This window comes from Cottoperca gobio, unplaced genomic scaffold (assembly GCF_900634415.1).
Source record: "Cottoperca gobio unplaced genomic scaffold, fCotGob3.1 fCotGob3_331arrow_ctg1, whole genome shotgun sequence".
NCBI lineage: Eukaryota > Metazoa > Chordata > Actinopteri > Perciformes > Bovichtidae > Cottoperca > Cottoperca gobio.
Window position 1 is genome coordinate 132,622 of NW_021166937.1, and position 23,810 is coordinate 156,431.

The following is a 23,810-nucleotide window of genomic DNA, read 5'->3' on the forward strand; positions in this document are numbered from 1 at the left end:
GTTTTAAATATATTTTAATTTAAATGTGAAATTGCAATATCCCACTTTAATTATGTATCATTAATACATCTGCAGTCCCACGAGACGGACACAAAGCTTCAGGTATGTGGTGGTTATAATATCACGACATACATCCCACGCTTTGCTCTTATAATGTTTGTTCTTCAGTTTGTTAAGAGAAGGAAATTAAAACTAGTTTTTGTGGCTGATCGTCTGCAGTCAGGTGTTCGTACAAAATGGCTGCCATAGGATCAGTTCAGACATGTCCTCCTGTCGGTCTGTGTGTTTCAGATTGTGTGTTTCAGACTGTGTGTTTCAGACTGTGTGTGTGTTTCAGACTGTGTGTTTCAGACTGTGTGTTTCAGACTGTGTGTGTGTTTCAGACTGTGTGTTTCAGACTGTGTGTGTGTTTCAGACTGTGTGTGTGTTTCAGACTGTGTGTTTCAGACTGTGTTTCAGACTGTGTTTCAGACTGTGTGTTTCAGACTGTGTGTGTTTCAGACTGCGTGTTTTAGACTGTGTGTGTTTCAGACTGTGTGTGTGTTTCAGACTGTGTGTTTCAGACTGTGTGTGTTTCAGACTGTGTGTGTGTTTCAGACTGTGTGTGTGTTTCAGACTGTGTGTTTCAGACTGTTTCAGACTGTGTGTTTCAGACTGTGTGTTTCAGACTGTGTGTGTTTCAGACTGTGTGTGTGTTTCAGACTGTGTGTTTCAGACTGTGTGTGTTTCAGACTGTGTGTGTGTTTCAGACTGTGTGTTTCAGACTGTGTGTGTTTCAGACTGTGTGTGTGTTTCAGACTGTGTGTGTGTTTCAGACTGTGTGTTTCAGACTGTTTCAGACTGTGTGTTTCAGACTGTGTGTTTCAGACTGTGTGTTTCAGACTGTGTGTTTCAGACTGTTTCAGACTGTGTGTTTCAGACTGTGTGTTTCAGACTGTGTGTTTCAGACCATGTGTTTCAGACTGTGTGTTTCAGACTGTGCGTGTGTTTCAGACTCTGTGTGTGTGTTTCAGACTGTGTGTGTGTTTCAGACTGTGTGTTTCAGACTGTGTGTGTTTCAGACTGTGTGTGTTTCAGACCATGTGTTTCAGACTGTGTGTTTCAGACTGTGTGTGTGTTTCAGACTCTGTGTGTGTGTTTCAGACTCTGTGTGTGTTTCAGACTGTGTGTGTTTCAGAATGTGTTTCAGACTGTGTGTGTTTCAGACTGTGTGTGTGTTTCAGACTGTGTGTCTGTTTCAGACCGTGTTTCAGACTGTGTGTTTCAGACTGTGTTTCAGACTGTGTGTGTTTCAGACTGTGTCTGTTTCAGATTGTGTCTGTTTCAGACCGTGTGTTTCAGACTGTGTGTTTCAGACTGTGTCTGTTTCAGACTGTGTGTTTCAGACCGTGTGTTTCAGACTGTGTGTTTCAGACTGTGTGTTTCAGACTGTGTGTTTCAGACTGTGTGTTTCAAACTGAGGGACATCAACTCTGTCATTTACACATTTGGAGTTTGTTTGTTCAGTGACTTTGCTGATGCAAACACACTTACAGTCATCTGGTTTACATTCAAAGAAACAAGCCGGGCTGCACGAGAGGTTTTTAATGAAGCATCGAATGTCTGTCGTCATTTAAAATAAAGAAATCCGTCACTTGAATAAAGTGAAAAATCTGATTTTAATTAAATAAACCTTCTTTTATTTTTCACTTTTATTTCATTCCTTTGGATAGACAGTGAAACATTTATAAATGTGACAGAATGAATATTTAAAAAACTTGTCAGTTAAATGTTTTGTTTGTATAAATGTAATTTATAGTAATAAAGTTCTTCTTTGTGTGTTTTGACCCCAAATAAAAAGTTGTTTTTGAGGCAAAACGACAACAAACATAGATGGAAGCAGAACATTTGGTTTGATAAAAACATGTTGTGAACTTTGGAAATCTATCTTTTTTCAATAAATGTTGACGCGCTGGAGTTATTGGAAACGTTTGGATCCTCAGTCTGAAACAATCCGACGCTAACTTAATACTAATAATATCAGTGTGTCTTTATCTGAACATGTGCAGAAATAAAAGCTTTGAACACAATGAATTTAAAAAAGGCAGAATTCAAAAGTGTCAACGTTGTGATGAAGCTTCAAAACGTTACAGCGCGACAGAAACTCCCTGTGTGCTTAAAGACGCAGCGCTGAAGCTGTGAACTGTGTGTGTGTGTGAGTGTGTGAGGCGACAGCAGACTGGCACAGAGCAACGTTAGCAGATACATTACACAATATACATTTAATATAAGAGCACTGGTTTACCAGATCATGGTATGAAGGTAGAAAACTTAACAGTACACAGACATTACAGGATCACATAGTTAATGAAACTCATTAGTAAAACCACGATTGCATCACTGCCTGTTCTCACACACGGAGCTAAACCTACATAAAGTAACGCACTGTAGTTCGTGTTTATCCCGCAAAATCAATGTGTATGTGTTGTGTGTGGCGTGCGGGTCAAAGAGCGTTCACCCCGGAGACCGCTGATCGTGTCCCGCGTGAAAACAGATTTATCTGTCACGTAACTTTGGTGGATAAGTAACGGCACTTTAGCTTATTAAAACCCAAATGTTGACTTATTTGTCACGTAACGTCCGTTCTTCAGTCGTTATTTTAACCCAAACTAAACCTAACCAAGTAGTTTCCTGTGAAGACAGAACTTTATTTTGAAAAGACTGTATGCGTGTAGGAGAAGGCACGAAAAACGAGGAATAACTTTACGTAAGATACGAACCGTAGGATGAGTATACGTTGACTTTGTTGTAAAATTAAGAAAGATATGGCATCAATAAAGGTTTGTTCAAACCCAGCAGAGCGCTCTGAATTACCATCACGGTTAACTGGCCCCAACAGGTTGACCTAAAACAGAGGGCGGGACATTTAACCAGAGCCAATAATCAAAGCTTCCAGGAGTCCTGTTCATGCCAGGAGTTGATCCAGCCATGCATCTTTCACTCAGGTGATTCTGTGACTTCCTGTATGTCACTGCAGAACTAAACACACGAGCGTGGACACCAACACTAAAAACAAAACACATACGTCGCTCCGTCGCACAGTCCACCAGCAGGATTCCCATCCCCAACAAATAAACTGTAAACCCCACTGAGATGCATCTTCTGCATCCACCTATCAGCCGCCCTCACTGTTTGGGGCTGGAGGGGTTGGATCTCTGGGCTACGTGGCACGGGTCCAGGGACTCCTTGGTGGCGCCGCCGTACACATCCACGTCGAGGTCGGTCCAGGGGGCGATGTTACCCAGCGCCGAGGAGCTGCAGTCGGCCAGGGCGGCGACCTCCGCCGGCTTCAACACCCGGTCCCACAGGTTGAACTGGGAGAGCTCCCCGACGAGAGCCTGGGAGGCGTCGAAATGCCCCCCCAATGTATCCTTAGGGAGCAGACACAAGCAGAAGATCAGAGTGTGACAATGAATCTCCAAGAGATCGATCTTTGTTAGCGTGTTAAACACAAGAAGTCATGTTTTAGTCACAGGTTGGAATTGAACTGTGACTCTGCTGCAGGTCGACCTCACAGGCTCAGCTTTGATGCCGTGAACTGCAATCAGAAGGTTTCGCGCTGCACGCACGACTTTAAAGTTCCTGAACTTTCAGAAGGTACGACCCCACGTTCACTTTCAAAAGATGCTCCAAAACTACATGTTTCCGGGTTAATACTAATAACATATTGAAATAATCTCTGATGTTGAAACCCTGCTCAGGGGAACAGTCACTGGGTGCAGCTCTCCGGGTCAAATCCAAATGAAGCTGAAGCTTTATCCTTGCACAGAAATGTTGTGTTTTCATGATCCCCCTTAAATAAGATTAAAAGGTTTATCCCCCTTCAGAGTGACAGGGACTTTCCTCATCAAATCTGGTCAGCACATGAACAGTAATTCATCACGTACTTTCTCTCTGAGTGTAAAACAAATATCCATTAGATCAAGTTGTTGCATCATTGCAGCTTCTTGCAGACTCCCAGCTCTTAATCTCTCGTGTGAGGACGGCGGGCTGCAGAACTCCGGGTTGTTCTCTGGACACCCGGGAGCAGAGGGATAATGTCAGATTTCATGATGGTTATATAATAATGGTGTCTCACTAATGAGCGAGAGGACGAGCACCAGTCTGTCTGTTCATGTGTGAAGAGCTCATGGTGCTCTCCTAAAATCATCCATCCATCCATTATTCATGTGTCCATCCACCAATCTGTCCATCCATCCACACATCAGGGCTGCAACCAAATACTTGTTTAACAATCGAGTAATCTGTGCATTACTACTTAGGTTAGTCGGATAAAAAGTTTTAAAAAATGTATAATTTCCAGCACTTTATTTTGAAAAGAAAACCCAACCATTTTCTTCGAGTACGTTGTTAAATGTGAACTTTTGACGGCAGCAGACGGTCAGCACTGTGCACAGGAAGTTGTCCCTTCTCCGTGGGGCGTAAAGAGATGCATTTCCTTACTTTGACCACCAGGGGCGCACTCCTTACACTATACTGTGTGTCACTTCCTGTTATCATGACATGAGCTATACAAGGCTAAAGAGATTTTTATTTTATTGTGTAATCTAATTTATTTTTATTCATTGTTTTTATAAAAAATGTTTTACTTGTTTTTATCTGTTTTACATTTGAATTATATCTAAAGTTCCAGAGAATCCACTGCAAAAGAGGTTTTTATTTTATTTTATTTTTTGATCTAATTCATTCGTATTTATTGTTTTTATATTATTTAGTTAAATGTTTATAAATGTATTTATATATTTTTATATATTTACAAACATCTACAATATATATGTCTAAATATTAGATTTGTTTTCAGTTTTTTTCACTGGCTGCCGTGCGTCATAACAGATTCCGAACTCGTCGATGATTAAATGGTTAAATGTTTTTAAGATCCGTCTGATCGGTGAGTTGCTGCAGCTCTAAGGTGCGTCTCACCTGCTCCTGTCCCAGTATGAGGACGCCTCCTGGTTTGATGGGATGCCATGCAGCCAACCCCTCTCCCCTGCCCTTCATCTTCCCCCCCTGGTAGGCCTTCCACACCCCGTCCCTCAGGGTCCAGCTCACACAGATGTGCTGCCACTCATCCTGCGGGAGGGACAGAGGCAGCTGCGCCACCTGTAGGTTCGAATATGTAATATAACTTGTAATATAAAAAGTACTTGTGTCAATGTGAGTAATGAAGTGGGGAAGTTTCATGCTGATATCTGTAAGTTATATATTTGACCGTGTCCAGCTGCTGCCATGTACCTTGTCATTGATGAGCAGCTCCACCGGGTTGTGGACTCCCTGCAGCAACACCAACTCGTTGGGCTGCCCTGGCACTGAGTATGAGAAGGGGGTGCCGATGCCTCCCTCTTTGGCCTTCAGCCACACACAGGCAGTGAAGGCGTACATCTCTGTGATCTCTTTCCTCACCAGGCCGTACATATAGTTGGTCCTCATGGGGAAGGAGAGGACGAAGCCATCAGGGAAGGACGGCTCTGTGAGCGCTGTGGACACACAGAGGAAGGAGATAAAGAGTCAGACAGAGAGACAATGGGGAAGGGACGTTGTGCACACAAGAGCTCCAGCGTCACAGATAATAATCAGCCTCACTCGCTGCAGCACGACAGGCAGAAAAGATAGAGAGAAAGAGTGAAGAGCTAAATGAAGACATTTTATTTCCTTTCTAACATCAGAAAATCTCAATCTCTCCATCAGACTTCCACTTCTCATGTAATCAAACATCTGTCGCCTTTTAACTGTGTCTTTCCATTGTCTGCATGCAAGTAAGATTCAAGACTTTTTAAGACTATTTTAATGACACTTGGAATGAATTTTAAAAGTATAATTGGCAACGCTTCTGCGTAATGTCCCTGAAGGTAACGTTTCCTCTCTCTCCTGTCATGGTGTCATCAGTCCTGTGTTGTATATGTAGTGAGACAGAGAAATGTGTAAAGTTCCTGAAGGTAACGTTTCCTCTCTCACCTGTCATAGTGTCATCAGTCCTGTCTTGTATATGTAGTGAGACAGAGAAATGTGTAATGTTCCCGAAGGTAACGTTTCCTCTCTCTCCTGTCATGGTGTCATCAGTCCTGTGTTGTATATGTAGTGAAAAAGACATGTGTGATGTTCCTGAAGATAACGTTTCCTCTCTCTCCTGTCATGGTGTCATCAGTCCTGTGTTGTACATGTAGTGAGACAGAGAAATGTGTAATGTTCCTGAAGGTAACGTTTCCTCTCTCCAGTCATGGTGTCATCAGTCCTGTGTTGTATATGTAGTGAGACAGAGACATGTGTAATGTTCCTGAAGGTAACGTTTCCTCTCTCTCCTGTCATGGTGTCATCAGTCCTGTGTTGTATTTGTAGTGAGACAGAGAGATGTGTAATGTTCCTGAAGGTAACGTTTCCTCTCTCTCCTGTCATGGTGTCATCAGTCCTGTGTTGTATTTGTAGTGAGACAGAGAGATGTGTAATGTTCCTGAAAGTAACGTTTCCTCTCTCTCCTGTCATGGTGTCATCAGTCCTGTGTTGTATATGTAGTGAGACAGAGAAATGTGTAATGTTCCTGAAGGTAACGTTTCCTCTCTCTCCTGTCATGGTGTCATCAGTCCTGTGTTGTATTTGTAGTGAGACAGAGAGATGTGTAATGTTCCTGAAGGTAACGTTTCCTCTCTCTCCTGTCATGGTGTCATCAGTCCTGTGTTGTATTTGTAGTGAGACAGAGAGATGTGTAATGTTCCTGAAAGTAACGTTTCCTCTCTCTCCTGTCATGGTGTCATCAGTCCTGTGTTGTATATGTAGTGAGACAGAGAAATGTGTAATGTTCCTGAAGGTAACGTTTCCTCTCTCTCCTGTCATGGTGTCATCAGTCCTGTGTTGTATATGTAGTGAGACAGAGAAATGTGTAATGTCCCTGAAGGTAACGTTTCCTCTCTCTCCTGTCATGGTGTCATCAGTCCTGTGTTGTATATGTAGTGAGACAGAGAAATGTGTAATGTCCCTGAAGGTAACGTTTCCTCTCTCCCGTCATGGTGTCACCAGTCCTGTGTTGTATATGTAGTGAGACAGAGAAATGTGTAATGTTCCTGAAGGTAACGTTTCCTCTCTCTCCTGTCATGGTGTCATCAGTCCTGTGTTGTATATGTAGTGAGACAGAGAAATGTGTAATGTTCCTGAAGGTAACGTTTCCTCTCTCTCCTGTCATGGTGTCATCAGTCCTGTGTTGTATATGTAGTGAGACAGAGAAATGTGTAATGTCCCTGAAGGTAACGTTTCCTCTCTCTCCTGTCATGGTGTCATCAGTCCTGTGTTGTATATGTAGTGAGACAGAGAAATGTGTAATGTCCCTGAAGGTAACGTTTCCTCTCTCCCGTCATGGTGTCACCAGTCCTGTGTTGTATATGTAGTGACCCAGAGAAATGTGTAATGTCCCTGAAGGTAACGTTTCCTCTCTCCAGTCATGGTGTCATCAGTCCTGTGTTGTATATGTAGTGACCCAGAGAAATGTGTAATGTTCCTGAAGGTAACATTTCTTCTCTCTCCTGTCATGGTGTCATCAGTCCTGTGGTGTATATGTAGTGAGACAGAGAAATGTGTAATGTTCCCGAAGGTAACGTTTCCTCAATCTCCTGTCATGGTGTCATCAGTCCTGTGTTGTATATGTAGTGAGAAAGACATGTGTGATGTTCCTGAAGATAACGTTTCCTCTCTCTCCCGTCATGGTGTCATCAGTCCTGTGTTGTACATGTAGTGAGACAGAGAAATGTGTAATGTTCCTGAAGGTAACGTTTCCTCTCTCCAGTCAAGGTGTCATCAGTCCTGTGTTGTATATGTAGTGAGACAGAGACATGTGTAATGTTCCTGAAGGTAACGTTTCCTCAATCTCCTGTCATGGTGTCATCAGTCCTGTGTTGTATATGTAGTGAGAAAGACATGTGTAATGTTCCTGAAGGTAACGTTTCCTCTCTCTCCTGTCATGGTGTCATCAGTCCTGTGTTGTATATGTAGTGAGACAGAGAAATATGTTTAATGTCCCTGAAGGTAACGTTTCCTCTCTCCCGTCATGGTGTCATCAGTCCTGTGTTGTATATGTAGTGAGACAGAGACATGTGTAATGTTCCTGAAGGTAACGTTTCCTCTCTCTCCTGTCATGGTGTCATCAGTCCTGTGTTGTATTTGTAGTGAGACAGAGAGATGTGTAATGTTCCTGAAGGTAACGTTTCCTCTCTCTCCTGTCATAGTGTCATCAGTCCTGTGTTGTATTTGTAGTGAGACAGAGAAATGTGTAATGTCCCTGAAGGTAACGTTTCCTCTCTCTCCTGTCATGGTGTCATCAGTCCTGTGTTGTATATGTAGTGAGACAGAGACATGTGTAATGTTCCTGAAGGTAACGTTTCCTCTCTCTCCTGTCATGGTGTCATCAGTCCTGTGTTGTATTTGTAGTGAGACAGAGAGATGTGTAATGTTCCTGAAGGTAACGTTTCCTCTCTCTCCTGTCATAGTGTCATCAGTCCTGTGTTGTATATGTAGTGAGACAGAGAAATGTGTAATGTCCCTGAAGGTAACGTTTCCTCTCTCTCCTGTCATGGTGTCATCAGTCCTGTGTTGTATATGTAGTGAGACAGAGAAATGTGTAATGTTCTTGAAGGTAACGTTTCCTCTCTCTCCTGTCATGGTGTCATCAGTCCTGTGTTGTATATGTAGTGAGACAGAGAAATGTGTAATGTCCCTGAAGGTAACGTTTCCTCTCTCTCCTGTCATGGTGTCATCAGTCCTGTGTTGTATATGTAGTGAGACAGAGAAATGTGTAATGTCCCTGAAGGTAACGTTTCCTCTCTCCCGTCATGGTGTCACCAGTCCTGTGTTGTATATGTAGTGAGACAGAGAGATGTGTAATGTTCCTGAAGGTAACGTTTCCTCTCTCTCCTGTCATGGTGTCATCAGTCCTGTGTTGTATATGTAGTGAGACAGAGACATGTGTAATGTTCCTGAAGGTAACGTTTCCTCTCTCTCCTGTCATGGTGTCACCAGTCCTGTGTTGTATATGTAGTGAGACAGAGAAATGTGTAATGTTCCTGAAGGTAACGTTTCCTCTCTCCCGTCATGGTGTCATCAGTCCTGTGTTGTATATGTAGTGAGACAGAGAAATGTGTAATGTTCCTGAAGGTAACGTTTCCTCTCTCCTGTCATGTTGTCATCAGTCCTGTGTTGTATATGTAGTGACCCAGAGAAATGTGTAATGTCCCTGAAGGTAACGTTTCCTCTCTCCAGTCATGGTGTCATCAGTCCTGTGGTGTATATGTAGTGAGACAGAGAAATGTGTAATGTTCCTGAAGGTAACGTTTCCTCTCTCTCCTGTCATGTTGTCATCAGTCCTGTGTTGTATATGTAGTGACCCAGAGAAATGTGTAATGTCCCTGAAGGTAACGTTTCCTCTCTCCAGTCATGGTGTCATCAGTCCTGTGTTGTATATGTAGTGACCCAGAGAAATGTGTAATGTTCCTGAAGGTAACGTTTCCTCTCTCTCCTGTCATGGTGTCATCAGTCCTGTGGTGTATATGTAGTGAGACAGAGAAATGTGTAATGTTCCCGAAGGTAACGTTTCCTCAATCTCCTGTCATGGTGTCATCAGTCCTGTGTTGTATATGTAGTGAGAAAGACATGTGTGATGTTCCTGAAGATAACGTTTCCTCTCTCTCCTGTCATGGTGTCATCAGTCCTGTGTTGTACATGTAGTGAGACAGAGAAATGTGTAATGTTCCTGAAGGTAACGTTTCCTCTCTCTCCTGTCATGGTGTCATCAGTCCTGTGTTGTATTTGTAGTGAGAGAGAGAAATGTGGAATGTTCCTGAAGGTAACGTTTCCTCTCTCTCCTGTCATGGTGTCATCAGTCCTGTGTTGTATATGTAGTGAGACAGAGAAATGTGTAATGTTCCTTAAGGTAATGTTTCCTTTCTCTCCTGTCATGGTGTCATCAGTCCTGTGTTGTATATGTAGTGAGTACAGAGAAATGTGTAAAGTTCCTGAAGGTAACGTTTCCTTTCTCTACTGTCATGGTGTCATCAGTCCTGTGTTGTATATGTAGTGAGACAGAGACATGTGTAATGTTCCTGAAGGTAACGTTTCCTCAATCTCCTGTCATGGTGTCATCAGTCCTGTGTTGTATATGTAGTGAGACAGAGAGATGTGTAATGTTCCTGAAGGTAACGTTTCCTCAATCTCCTGTCATGGTGTCATCAGTCCTGTGTTGTATATGTAGTGAGAAAGACATGTGTAATGTTCCTGAAGGTAACGTTTCCTCTCTCTCCTGTCATGGTGTCATCAGTCCTGTGTTGTATATGTAGTGAGACAGAGACATGTGTAATGTTCCTGAAGGTAACGTTTCCTCAATCTCCTGTCATGGTGTCATCAGTCCTGTGTTGTATATGTAGTGAGAAAGACATGTGTAATGTTCCTGAAGGTAACGTTTCCTCTCTCTCCTGTCATGGTGTCATCAGTCCTGTGTTGTATATGTAGTTAGACAGACATGTGTAATGTTCCTGAAGGTAACGTTTCCTCTCTCTCCTGTCATGGTGTCATCAGTCCTGTGTTGTATATGTAGTGAGACAGAGAAATATGTTTAATGTCCCTGAAGGTAACGTTTCCTCCCTCCTGTCATGGTGTCATCAGTCCTGTGTTGTATATGTAGTGAGACAGAGAAATGTGTAATGTCACTGAAGGTAACGTTTCCTCTCTCTCCTGTCATGGTGTCATCAGTCCTGTGTTGTATATGTAGTGATACAGAGACATGTGTATTGTCCCTGAAGGTAACGTTTCCTCTCTCCTGTCATGGTGTCATCAGTCCTGTGTTGTATATGTAGTGAGACAGAGAAATGTTTACATCTTTCTCTTAATATTTTAACCTTTGCATAATTTAACATTTAATTTCCTATTCTTTTATGAATTTATTCTGATGTATGGCTCTTATGGGACTAATGCATCTCAGCCTTTTCTTCAGCCAGCCAATTTACCTCCCTGTGCTTATCAGTTCATCAGTTCATCTAAACATCCTTCATTTATTTGTTTAGCCCCCGCATGCCTTTACCCTCCCCCTCTTCCTCCCCCAGACTCACTGTGCTCCAGCTCGGTGACGCGTTGGTGGACAGTGTCGATGCCCTGGTTGATCTTCTCGTGTTGGTCCTTCGTCTCCTTCATCATGGTCGATCGCTCTTTCTCCAGCAGCTTTATCTTCCTCTCAAGCTCGCCCTCCAGGTCCCCCACGCTCCAGGTGCCCTTCCCACGCCCGGAGGAGACCTTGGAAGGTGGCTTGGCGGCAGGGGAAGAAGGGGAGGCCGGACGACGACCCCCTGGGGGAGGAGCCGCTGCAGGCGGAGAGGAAGCACTGCCGGTGGGCGGCTCGGATGCCTTTGGGGAGTTACCAGGCGGGCCGCTGCTGCTGCCACTGCTGCTGCCACTGCTGCTGCTGCCGCTGCTGCTGCCACTGCTGCCGCTTGTACCCACGGATGTGTCCGTGATGTTCAAGGCAGCCGGGCCTATCTCCGCCTGCAGGAGGGGGAAAAGAGAACAAAGTGAAGTGGTGAAGTATTCACTTCTTCGTTTTCCTTTTCAGAAGATAAATACTTAATTGAATTATTTACAGAGAGTTTTCTGAATATGTTTCCTGCGGATGAGAAGGGAGTAAAATCCGGGTATTTAAATGAAGCTAAATCTTGTAAAATATGGTTTTAATCACCAAAGATCCATGTTGTAAGTTGTTTAAATTTAAAAACCATACTTTACTGTACTTTACAGTACAGTAAAGTAAAGTACAGTACAGTACAGTACAGTACAGTACAGTACAGTACAGTACAGTACAGTACAGTAAAGTACAGTACAGTACAGTAAAGTACAGTACAGTAAAGTAAAGTAAAGTACAGTAAAGTACAGTACAGTAAAGTAAAGTACAGTAAAGTACAGTACAGTAAAGTACAGTAAAGTAAAGTACAGTACAGTAAAGTAAAGTACAGTAAAGTACAGTACAGTAAAGTACGGTACAGTACAGTAAAGTAAAGTAAAGTAAAGTAAAGTAAAGTAAAGTAAAGTACAGTCAAGTAAAGTAAAGTACTCCCAATAAGACTAAGGAGTCTCCTACTGGAGCCCCCTGCAGGACTCCATTCAGGGACTCAACGAAGGCCGAATACTCCGAACTGCGGTTTGGGACATAGGCACAAACAACAGTCAGAGTTTTCCCCCCCATAACCCGAAGGCGTAGGGAGGCGACCCTCTTGTCCACCGGGGTGAACTCCAACGTAGTGGCGCTCAGCCGGGGGCTTGTGAGTATCCCCACCCCGGCCCGACGCCTCACACCTTGGGCAACTCCGGAGAAGAATAGAGTCCAACCCCTATCCAGGAGTACGGTTCCAGAGCCAAGACCGTGCGTAGAGGTAAGCCCCACCAGATCCAACTGGTAGCGATCCACCTCCCGCACTAGTTCCGGCTCCTTCCCCCACAGAGAGGTGACGTTCCAAGTCCCCAGACCCAGTGGCAAACCCGGCCACCAGGCCCTCCCTCTGGGCCTGGCTCCAGACGGGGGCCCCAGGCTTCCTCCGGGCAGGGTCTCTCCTTTCCTTTCCCTTTCTTTCATGAAGTCGTTTTTGAACCATTCTTAGTCTGGCCCCTCGCCTGAGACCAATTTGCCTTGGGAGACCCTACCAGGAGCACTAGGCTCCAGACAACACAGCTCTCAGGTTCATAGGGACACACAAACCTCTCCACCACGGTAAGGTGATGGTTCCCGGAGAAGGTAAAGATAAGTAATAATATAATAATAAAGATAAGTAATAATATAATAACAAAGATAAGTAATAATGTAACAATAAAGATAAGTAATAATAACAAAGATAAGTAATAATATAATAACAAAGATAAGTAATAATATCACAATAAAGATAAGTAATAATATAATAATAAAGATAAGTAATAATATAATAATAAAGATAAGTAATAATATAATAACAAAGATAAGTAATAATATAACAATAAAGATAAGTAATAATAACAAAGATAAGTAATAATATCACAATAAAGATAAGTAATAATATAAAAATAAAGATAAGTAATAATAACAAAGATAAGTAATAATATAATAATAAAGATAAGTAATAATATAATAACAAAGATAAGTAATAATATAATAACAAAGATAAGTAATAATATAAAAATAAAGATAAGTAATAATAACAAAGATAAGTAATAATATAATAACAAAGATAAGTAATAATATCACAATAAAGATAAGTAATAATATAATAATAAAGATAAGTAACAATATAATAATAAAGATAAGTAATAATATAATAATAAAGATAAGTAATAATATAATAACAAAGATAAGTAATAATAACAAAGATAAGTAATAATATAATAACAAAGATAAGTAATAATATAATAATAAAGATAAGTAATAATATAATAACAAAGATAAGTAATAATATAACAATAAAGATAAGTAATAATAACAAAGATAAGTAATAATATCACAATAAAGATAAGTAATAATATAAAAATAAAGATAAGTAATAATAACAAAGATAAGTAATAATATAATAATAAAGATAAGTAATAATATAATAACAAAGATAAGTAATAATATAATAACAAAGATAAGTAATAATATAAAAATAAAGATAAGTAATAATAACAAAGATAAGTAATAATATAATAACAAAGATAAGTAATAATATCACAATAAAGATAAGTAATAATATAATAATAAAGATAAGTAATAATATAATAATAAAGATAAGTAATAATATAATAACAAAGATAAGTAATAATATCACAATAAAGATAAGTAATAATATAATAATAAAGATAAGTAATAATATAATAATAAAGATAAGTAACAATATAATAATAAAGATAAGTAATAATATAATAATAAAGATGAGTAATAATATAATAACAAAGATAAGTAATAATATCACAATAAAGATAAGTAATAATATAATAACAAAGATAAGTAATAATATCACAATAAAGATAAGTAATAATATAATAATAAAGATAAGTAACAATATAATAATAAAGATAAGTAATAATATAATAATAAAGATAAGTAATAATATAATAACAAAGATAAGTAATAATAACAAAGATAAGTAATAATATAATAACAAAGATAAGTAATAGTATAATAACAAAGATAAGTAATAATATAATAACAAAGATAAGTAATAGTATAATAACAAAGATGAGTGATAATATAATAATAATAAAGATAAGTAATAATATAATAATAAAGATGAGTAATAATATAATAATAAAGATAAGTAATAATATAACAATAAAGATAAGTAATAATATAACAATAAAGATGAGTAATAATATAATAACAAAGATAAGTAATAATATAATAATAAAGATAAGTAATAATATAATAATAAAGATGAGTAATAATATAATAATAAAGATAAGTAATAATGTAACAATAAAGATAAGTAATAATATAATAATAAAGATGAGTAATAATATAACAATAAAGATAAGTAATAATATAACAATAAAGATAAGTAATAATATAATAATAAAGATAAGTAATAATATAACAATAAAGATGAGTAATAATATAACAATAAAGATAAGTAATAATATAACAATAAAGATGAGTAATAATATAATAATAAAGATGAGTAATAATATAATAATAAAGATAAGTAATAATGTAACAATAAAGATAAGTAATAATATAACAATAAAGATGAGTAATAATATAACAATAAAGATAAGTAATAATATAACAATAAAGATGAGTAATAATATAACAATAAAGATAAGTAATAATATAATAATAAAGATAAGTATCCATCCATCCATCGTCTACTACTTATACGGGGTGTGGTCGCGTGGGCAGCAGCTCCAGTAAGGAAGCCCAGACTTCTCCGGGCCACATCCTCCAGCTCCAACTGGGGAATCCCGAAGCGCTCCCAGTGAGGAGATATAATCTCTCCACTGAGTCCTGGGTATTCCCCGGGGTCTCTTCCCAGCTGGACGTGCCTGGAACACCTCCCTAGGGAGGCGCCCAGGTGGCTCCTTACTAGATGCCCGAACCACCTCAACTGGCTCCTTTCAACGCAAAGGAGTAGCGGCTCTACTCCGAGTCTGTCACGGATGGCTGAGCTTCTCACCCTATCTCTAAGGGAGACGCCAGCCATCCGTCTGAAAAAACCCATTTTGGCCGCTTGTACCCGTGATCTCGTTCTTTCGGTCATGACCCAGCCTTCATGACCATAGGTGAGGGTAGGAACGAAGATCGCACGGAAAATTGAGAGTTTTGCCTTCTGGCTCAGCTCTCTTTTCGTCACAATGGTGCGGTAAAGCGAATGTAATACCATCCCCGCTGCTCCGATTCTCCGGCCAAACTGTTGCTCCATCATGCCCTCACTCGCGAACAAGACCCCGAGGTACTTGAACTCCTTCACTTGTGACCACATCATCTGCAAAGAGAAGCGATGAGATCCTCAGGTCACCGAACTGCAACCTCTCTCCTCCACGACTACGCCTCGATATCCTGTCCATGAAAATTACAAACAGGATTGGTGACTATCGGCCGAACCCTCCTTTCCAGTACCTTGGAGTAGACTTTACCAGGAAGGCTTAGAAGTGTGATAACTCTGTAGTTGGCACACACTCTCTGGTCCCCCTTTTTGAATAAGGGAACCACCACCCCGGTCTGCCACCCCCTAGGCACTGTCCCAGACTTCCACGCAATGTTGACGAGGCGTGTCAACCAAGACAGCCCCTCAACACCCAAAGCCTTCAGCATTTCTGGACGGATCTCATCAACCCCTGCGGCTTTGCCACTGTGGAGTTGTTTGACTACCTCAGTGACTTCCAACAGGGAAATTGACGATGGTCCCCCATCAGCTTCCAGCTCTGCCTCAACCATAGAGTTAGTCGGATTCAGGAGTTCCTCAAAGTGCTCCGACCACCGCCCGATAACCTTCTCAGTCGAAGTCAGCAGGGTCCCACCCTTGCTGTACACAGCTTGGATGGTTCCTCGCTTCCCCCTCCTGAGGTTCCGGACGGTTTTCCAGAAGCACCTTGGTGCCGACCAAAAGTCCTTGTCCATAGCCCCCTTCTAGTCCTTCGGTACCCTGCAACTGTTTCCAGAGTCCTCCCAGATAACATAACCCGGAAGGACTCCTTCTTCAGTGGAACAGCTTCCCTGACCACCGGGTTCCACCATGGTGTTCGAGGGTTACCGCCCCTTGAGGCACCTAAGACCTTGAGACCACAGCTCATCACCGCAGCTTCAGCAATAGAGGTTTTGAACATCTCAGGTTCAATGCCCCCAACCTCCACAGGGATGTCTGAAAAGCTCCGCCGGAGGTGTGAGTTGAAGATCCCCAGGACAGGGGCTTCCTCCAGACGTTCCCAGTTCGCCCACACTACCCGTTTGGGTTTACCTGGTCTGTCCAGAGTCTTCCCCCACCCCTTGATCCAACTCACCACCGGGTTCCACCACGGTGTTCGAGGTGACAGCTCCACCCCTCTCTTCACCCGAGTGTTCAAAATATGCGGCCTCAGATCAGATGATACGATTACAAAATCGATCATTGACCTTGGCCTAGGGTGCTCTGGTACCACGTGCACTTATGAGCATCCTTATGTTCGAACATGGTGTTTGTTATGGCCATTCCATGACTAGCACAGAAGTCCAACAACAAACGACGTTCGGGTTTAGATCAGGGAGGCCGTTCCTCCCAATCATGCCTCTCCAGGTGTCTCCATCATTTCCCACGTGCGCGTTAAAGTCTCCCAGTAAGACTAAGGAGTCTCCTACTGGAGCCCCCTGCAGGGCTCCATTCAGGGTCTCAACGAAGGCCGAATACTCCGAACTGCGGTTTGGGGCATAGGCACAAACAACAGTCAGAGTTTTCCCCCCCATAACCCGAAGGCGTAGGGAGGCGACCCTCTCGTCCACCGGGGTGAACTCCAACGTAGCGGCGCTCAGCCGGGGGCTTGTGAGTATCCCCACACCCGCCCGACGCCTCACACCTTGGGCAACTCCGGAGAAGAATAGAGTCCAACCCCTATCCAGGAGTACGGTTCCAGAGCCAAGACTGTGCGTAGAGGTAAGCCCCACCAGATCCAACTGGTAGCGCTCCACCTCCCGCATTAGTTCCGGCTCCTTCCCCCACAGAGAGGTGACGTTCCACGTCCCCAGAGCCAGCCTCTGCTGCCCGGGTCTGGTCCGTCAAGGTCCCTGACCATCACTGCCATCCGTGTGACAGCGCACCCGACCCCAGCGGTTCTTCCTGTGAGTGGTGGGCCCACAGGATGGATGGATGGGAGGCACCACATGCGGTCGTTTTGAACCATTCTTTATCTGGCCCCTCGCCTGAGACCAATTTGCCTTGGGAGACCCTACCAGGAGCACTAGGCTCCAGACAACACAGCTCTCAGGTTCATAGGGACACACAAACCTCTCCACCACGATAAGGTGATGGTTCCCGGAGAAGGTAAAGATAAGTAATAATATAATAATAAAGATAAGTAATAATATAATAATAAAGATAAGTAATAATATAATAACAAAGATGAGTAATAACACAGTGTGGATGATAGCATCACAGCAGCAGCAGTGTTAGTATTCACAGCAGAAGTTTAACAGATGAAACAGAAGCTGTTGTTACAGCCAGACGGCCATTTATAATATCAAGAGAGCTGCTGAGGCAGGACGATCCACTCTGACGGAGACAGTGATGCAGCAGTGTGTGTGTGTGTGTGTGTGTGTGTGTGTGTGTGTGTGTGTGTGTGTGTGTGTGTGTGAGTGTGAAAGCCTGACTCCCTCTCCACCACCCTCTTTCCTGTCCAGCAGCTTCATATTTTATTTATGTCTGCTGTCGGATGCGGAGGTACAGAGGGTAGAGGCTGCTGACACCATGGGAGGGGGGGGGGGGGGGGGGGGGGGGGGGGTGAGGGCCGGCAGCTGAGAAGATTTCCCATGGGTCCGTGGGGAGCGTGCGCAGAGCAAAGACTTGTGAACGCCTGTGTGTGTCACGAGTTGCTTGTCAGCGCGGAGAAGTGAGGTGAAGATAAAAGGGGGAGAGCAGGATACAGAGGTGGGGGAGGAGGGGGAGTTAGGAAGTGATGACACCTTTAAAGCATCTTGCCGCCATTATTTCTGCATGTGAGGTCAAGTGTTTTGTCCAACGTCTGAGAGGATCGATATAATTCTGGATGCAGAGAGAAGAGTTCTGCTGATTCTGGGGACAGAAAAGGTTTTTAAAATGTATTTCACAGTTTTTAGTGAGTGTAGATTGCAAGAATTTCCCAATTTGGGATCAATAAAGAAAATCAATCTCTCTAGATTATGTCACTAGTTGGTGTTAATGCAACATTTTGGATGCAAACCGCCATTAAAACCAACGAAGAAGAAGAAGATTTCTGAAACCTTCAACTTTGATGATAAGAAATTGTGAGAGGAATATTTCTCCACTTTTACTTCACAGTGAACATGAAGCTGCCGCCAGGACAACAGACCTGCTGCAGGAACACAAGAGTTGTATTTTGCGTCTATTTGTGATTGTTAAACATTTGTCTTTGGTAGTTTTACATTTATGTTTAATTGTTTTTCATTGAGTTTTCGTTTCGATACTCGTAGACGTCTTTTTGTGTTTCCTCGCACTGGATTGCATCTATTGTTTGTCTCTTTGTAGACATGTTGTGTCTTTGAGGTTGTTTTACATCCATTTCTAATCATATTGTATGTTTTTGTGGTGGTTTTTTATCTGTCTTTAGTCATCTGGTGTCTCCTCGTAGTTTTCCTTTTCCTATGTAGTCGTTATGTGTCTCTGTGGTTGATTTATATCTATTTCTAATCGTTTTGCATGTGTTGTGGTTGTTTTGCATCTATTTGAGTCATTTTGAGTCTGTAAGTGGTCATTTTGTGTTTCCTTGTAGTTGTTTTGCATCTATTTTTAGACGTTTCAAGTTTCTTTGTAGTCATTTAGCATCTGTTTGGGTTTTTTAATTTTTTTATTCAGTGATATTTTGCATGTCAGGCCCCAACACTTCAGTTGAGCCTCAGTCCGTCACTGTGACTGACCTGCTAATTCAGGATTTTGGTTTAAATCCAAACCTCCAGCTGTCAAACTGAAACAGCGAGAACAACAGCAGAGTTGCTGAAGCCCCTGCTCAGAGTCTTTACCTCGAGTTTCTCGATGCGGTCCTTCAGGTCCATGATGGCCCGGGCCAGCTCCTCCACAGCCCGCGCAGTCTGCAGCTGCGCCGCTGCCGAGGAGCTCACATCGTCCCCGGCCATGACTCGGCGGTTGCCGCTCCAGACCCCGATGCTCCGCTCCGGGACGTTCCTCTCGTCCTCCAGGCCGCTCTCACACTCGCTCAGCTTCCCCGTGAGTTCCCGGATGGTCCTCTGGTCCATGAGGATCTGGTCGTTCTGCTGCAGCACCATCTGACGGAGATCGTCCGCGGTGGTGCGGAGATAGGTCCAGTCTTCGTCCCCGGCGCCGTACAGCGGCTGGTCCGCCTGCTGCTGCCTCAGGTCTTTGCTCTTGCACTCTCCCACCGGTACAGGTGTGCAGATCAGCCGGCTGAAGCTGAACTGTTTCGCGGTCCCACCTCCGGTCTCCTCCCCGAGGTGGAGCTCGTTCAGAGTGGGAACCTCCAGGCCGATGCCGCCGAGCCCGTTCTCTCCATCGTAGGAATTGGCGCCGTGCAGCGCGCCCAGCGGCCCGGCGTGAGCCACCGAGCCGGGCTCCAGGGGCTCCAGCAGAGGCTCCGACAGGGTGTTGTTGTCGCCGAGAGGCGAGGCGTGTTTCCGGGGGTAAACACTCGCGATGATGCAGATGACCGCGCCGAGGAAGGCTAGCGAGCCCGCTCCCACAAGCACCACCACGAACTTCATTCTTCTGGAGATCGATGACAAGATGACGAGACAAACACTCAACTGGAAAACAAGTCTTTTCTCCGTGAAGAAGAATCACCGATCAACCTGCATCATGTCCCAGAGCGACTGCTCATCACTGACACAAGATGCTGCTGCCTCTGTCCTCGCACTGTCTGCTCCGCTCCGTGTTGCTAAGCTGCTCTCCTCCGCGCGTTACCATGGGGACCGTGGGGAGGGGAGGAGCGAGGGTGTGGGCATGCGCGAATCAAAGCAGGGTGAACAAACAAGAGATGTGTGTGAGTGTGTGTGTGTGTGTGTGTGTGAGTGTGTGTGTGTGTGTGAGTGTGTGTGTGAGAGTGTGTGAGTGTGAGTGTGTGTGTGTGTGTGTGTGTGTGTGTGTGTGTGAGTGTGTGTGTGTGTGTGTGTTTAAATGTTTTGAATCTTATTATAATTTATCACAGGAATTTAAATAAAATAAACTACGGAAGCCCCCGTGGCGCCCTCTCCCAAACTCAATTCCCTTGCGGCCACCCACAAGCTGAAGAAAGACATTCACCGTTGCCACCGAATGTCCAGGCGCCCCCTTCCTCGCTCAGACCCCATGGCGTCCTCCTTCTCCAACCCCGGTGGCTTCCCCTCCCGCTTGCACGTCTCCCCCTTCTCTGAGACCGTCCGCATCCTCAACCGCAGAGTCAAACCCCGGGAGGTCAAAAGGGGTCGCATCATCCTCAACCTGAAGGTCATCGACAAGGCGGGCAGGGGAGGCGCGGCTGCAGGCACCAGGAATATTACAGCAGGACGCCAAAACATCCCTTCCCGCAATCGCATCATCGGGAAGAAGGGAGAGGCACCGTACAGGCCTTTCCAGCCCCCTCTGAAGATGCTGGGCTTCCCGATGTACGGGAAACCCTTCGGTCTGCAGTGTGGTGGTCCGTTGTCCTTCCACTCCCACCCAGGCTCCAGCACGGGGGCCCACTCTACTTCCTCCCAGTACCACTCCACTCCTTCCAGCTCCACCGGCTCTGAAGGAAAGTCTTGCACCAAAGCCTCCGCTTGGTCCCAGCCTGCCACAGGAGCCTCAGCTTCCAGCGTGGCTCACAAGTCCAGTAAAGCTCCCGCAGAGACCCAGAAGAGCCAGAGTGCAAAGCCGGCTGCTAGTGCTCCGTCCTCGGATGCGAACCCCGAGGCGTCTCCCGTCCTCCCCTCCTCACCGTCATCCTCGTCATCCGCCATCCTGGAAGACGAGGAGGAGGACGGTGCACTGGAAAGCTGTGCGACCCCAGAAGGAGGCAAGAAGCGCAGGGCTAAACGACAGCCGCCCACCGCTGCTGCCGACCAGAGCTCTGCCCCCGCCTGAACCCCAAAGGGCGCTCGCCGAGGGAGACCCCAACTGGCACCCTGAGATGGCACCGAGCTGCAAGGACGTGGTGGTCACTGATGTCACCACCAACCTCGTCACTGTCACCATAAAAGAGTTCCCCTCCCCGGCCTCCTGCCCCGCCTCCCCCTCTGCCACCCCTGACAACGCCTCCCCCCCTCCCCCAAGCACCACCTCTGACGACCCCTCTCCAGCCAAGCCATAGATCACATGATATGAAGGCGATCGCCAATGATGATTGAAGAAGAATGTCACGCCAGTGGTGCCACTTCAGCCCTCCGACCTTTTTCCTTACGTGTGTCCATATTTGTGCAGCAATTAATGAAATGTAACGTAATGTAACACCACCCAGCCATCGAGTAGTAGAAAAAGAGCTTTTTGTTTTTAAAGAAGTGTATCCATTTGAAAACGGGCAGCTGATACGCCCTTAAATTGCCATATGTTGTCCACTTGCACAGCACTGACTCTTTGAGGCAGACTTGGATGGAAGTGCTGTTTGTTTCCTTCACTTGCTTCAGACATGCTGCGGTTAGCATGTTCATAACAAATTGTCCGAAGAAGTGGAACCCCTGGAGCATGTGGTGTGTGATGAGTTCATCCAGCACACTCGGTGTATGTGCCGACGTTATCAACACCTGCAGGTGTTCTGCCAACTTCCTGCCTCTAGTCTCATTGGAAGTCCAGCTTGTTAATGATACATGAGGTGATGAGGACTCTCATATATTGCATCAATACAGCGAGGTAAATGTAATGCACTTGACTGCATCGAAAACAACTTGTTTTATGAAGTTCATCAATTTTTCAAGGCCTTCTCCTCCTGCTCTGTTGAACATGAATCTACATTCAGTGTGAGTTAGTATTTATATGCACGCACAACCTAGAAAGCTGCAAACGAAGATAAAAACAATAGTTTTAAGTTATTGCTATCCTTGCCGTCTTTCCCCGCTTGCCTAGTTTTCTCACCACCTTTAGACTCGGATTGGCCCGAGGTCGCTTGTGAAAGTTTTCTCTTTGAGACGTTCTAGATTCTAGAAGGTCCATGAGCTGAAGCAGCGACCAGTTGCAGATAAAGAAAGCAGTTTGTTGAAGCTTTGAGCTACTTGGCAGGTGAAGTCTGAACATGTATGCAGGCCGCTCTGGCTTTGAAATCAATCAAACCCAACCAGTCGATGGAAGACGAGCCTCATTAGCATTTCTGTTTGTGTGACTCGTTCATTTCTTAGGAAGGAAAGTATGATTTTAAATCAGCTCCCCATTAATGTGCGCTTAGACTCGTTTCAGCATGAAGGCTAAATGCTCCTGTATGCTTTAGATCTATTCGTGGTCGTGTTTGATGGTACACCGCTTGATGAGCGAAGGTCTTGCGGGATGGTTAAAGTAACGCATTGACCTTTTAACAGTTGGGAGACGTCAGGCAGCGAGTCCACAACTCAGAAACATTGAGTTTACTGTCCCAGACTAAAGAAGCCAGACTCCACCGGAGAGTAGAGGACGTCTTTACATGGAGAAGGCGTGTCGGAGGTTTCTAAGCCTTGTGTCGCCCACACGTTCTCTAAACTTCGTTCACTGCAGGTGTTTCAACCGAAGAGCTGAAGCTGATCAAGGTCTCAGTGCAGCTGACGCGCTTCATAAATGATAAATTAATTTTATTTGATTTCTCAATCCCGACTTTTTTATGTCATTATCTCAAAATAACACGTTTTCCTGAGACGTATATTTTGACCTCAGCGTGTCACGTTTAATTTATTAAACTTTGTCTTCTCCTTATCTTGAATTATCATCACCTCGAGAACGTTTTGTTATCTCAAGAGAATTAGGCTCTAGTTTTATCCCAACATGAAGAAAACTAAACTTCAATCCTGGAACACAGACTTGGTTCTTCTATATCTTCCAGCAGCAGATGAACTAAGTGATTCTTCTCAGTGGACATATGGTGATAGATGTTGTCCAACGACTGTCTTTCATATCTTTCAGTGGTGGGTAGACGTGACTCTTGCAGTTGGTAGATGTTTGGAGTTTTAGGTTGTGTGTTCTCAAGGAGTAGAGACTTAGTGGCTTGTCTTTCAGTTAGGTTCTTGACTGTATTATTTGTTTAAGCCTTTGTTTCCCTGTTGAATTGCTTTACATTCACATGTGACGTCAGTGTAAGTGCTAGATTTCTGTGGCACTAATTGGAAGGATCCTTTAAATGTGGATAAAGATGCTAAATGAATTAAAAAGCTGTTTTCCTCCTTTGTACTGTACTTTAATGCTTTTCTGAAATATGCATAATAATGTTAATGTGATGCCATTTTCTTTACGAGTCCACCGGGTTTGATCAGAAACTGGACTGATGTTGTGTCTAATGCTAATATGAACTGTACATCGTGTTGATGGTGATCGTGGAGGATAATGATGACTTAATGGATCTGAACTTCTGACGCATGTTTTGCAAACCCTTATTTTACAGATGATGTATTCAGTGTCATGTTACCTGTTGTTGCTTTCTGTGTGTTTCTTGTACAAGGCTTTGAATTAAAAAGCTCTTTAAAAGCA

The 23,810-nt window shown here is 43.6% G+C and overlaps 2 protein-coding genes across 2 annotated transcripts; one reads left to right on the plus strand and one right to left on the minus strand.

Moving 5' to 3' along the window:
• Window positions 1-1,328: 1,328 nt before the first annotated feature.
• Window positions 1,329-20,180, minus strand: nptxrb (neuronal pentraxin receptor b). The gene is made up of 5 exons (XM_029427514.1): window positions 19,199-20,180; window positions 11,118-11,547; window positions 5,272-5,513; window positions 4,960-5,139; window positions 1,329-3,410 (listed from the first exon to the last, which is right to left on the minus strand). The coding sequence occupies exons 1-5, from the start codon at window positions 19,913-19,915 to the stop codon at window positions 3,165-3,167; spliced, it is 1,815 nt and encodes a 604-aa protein (XP_029283374.1). The 5' UTR covers window positions 19,916-20,180; the 3' UTR covers window positions 1,329-3,164.
• Window positions 20,010-23,810, plus strand: cbx6a (chromobox homolog 6a). Its single transcript, XM_029427504.1, is given in 3 exon segments — window positions 20,010-20,172; window positions 20,386-21,251; window positions 21,253-23,810. Coding segments are annotated over 3 exon segments (1,257 nt in total). The 3' UTR covers window positions 21,481-23,810.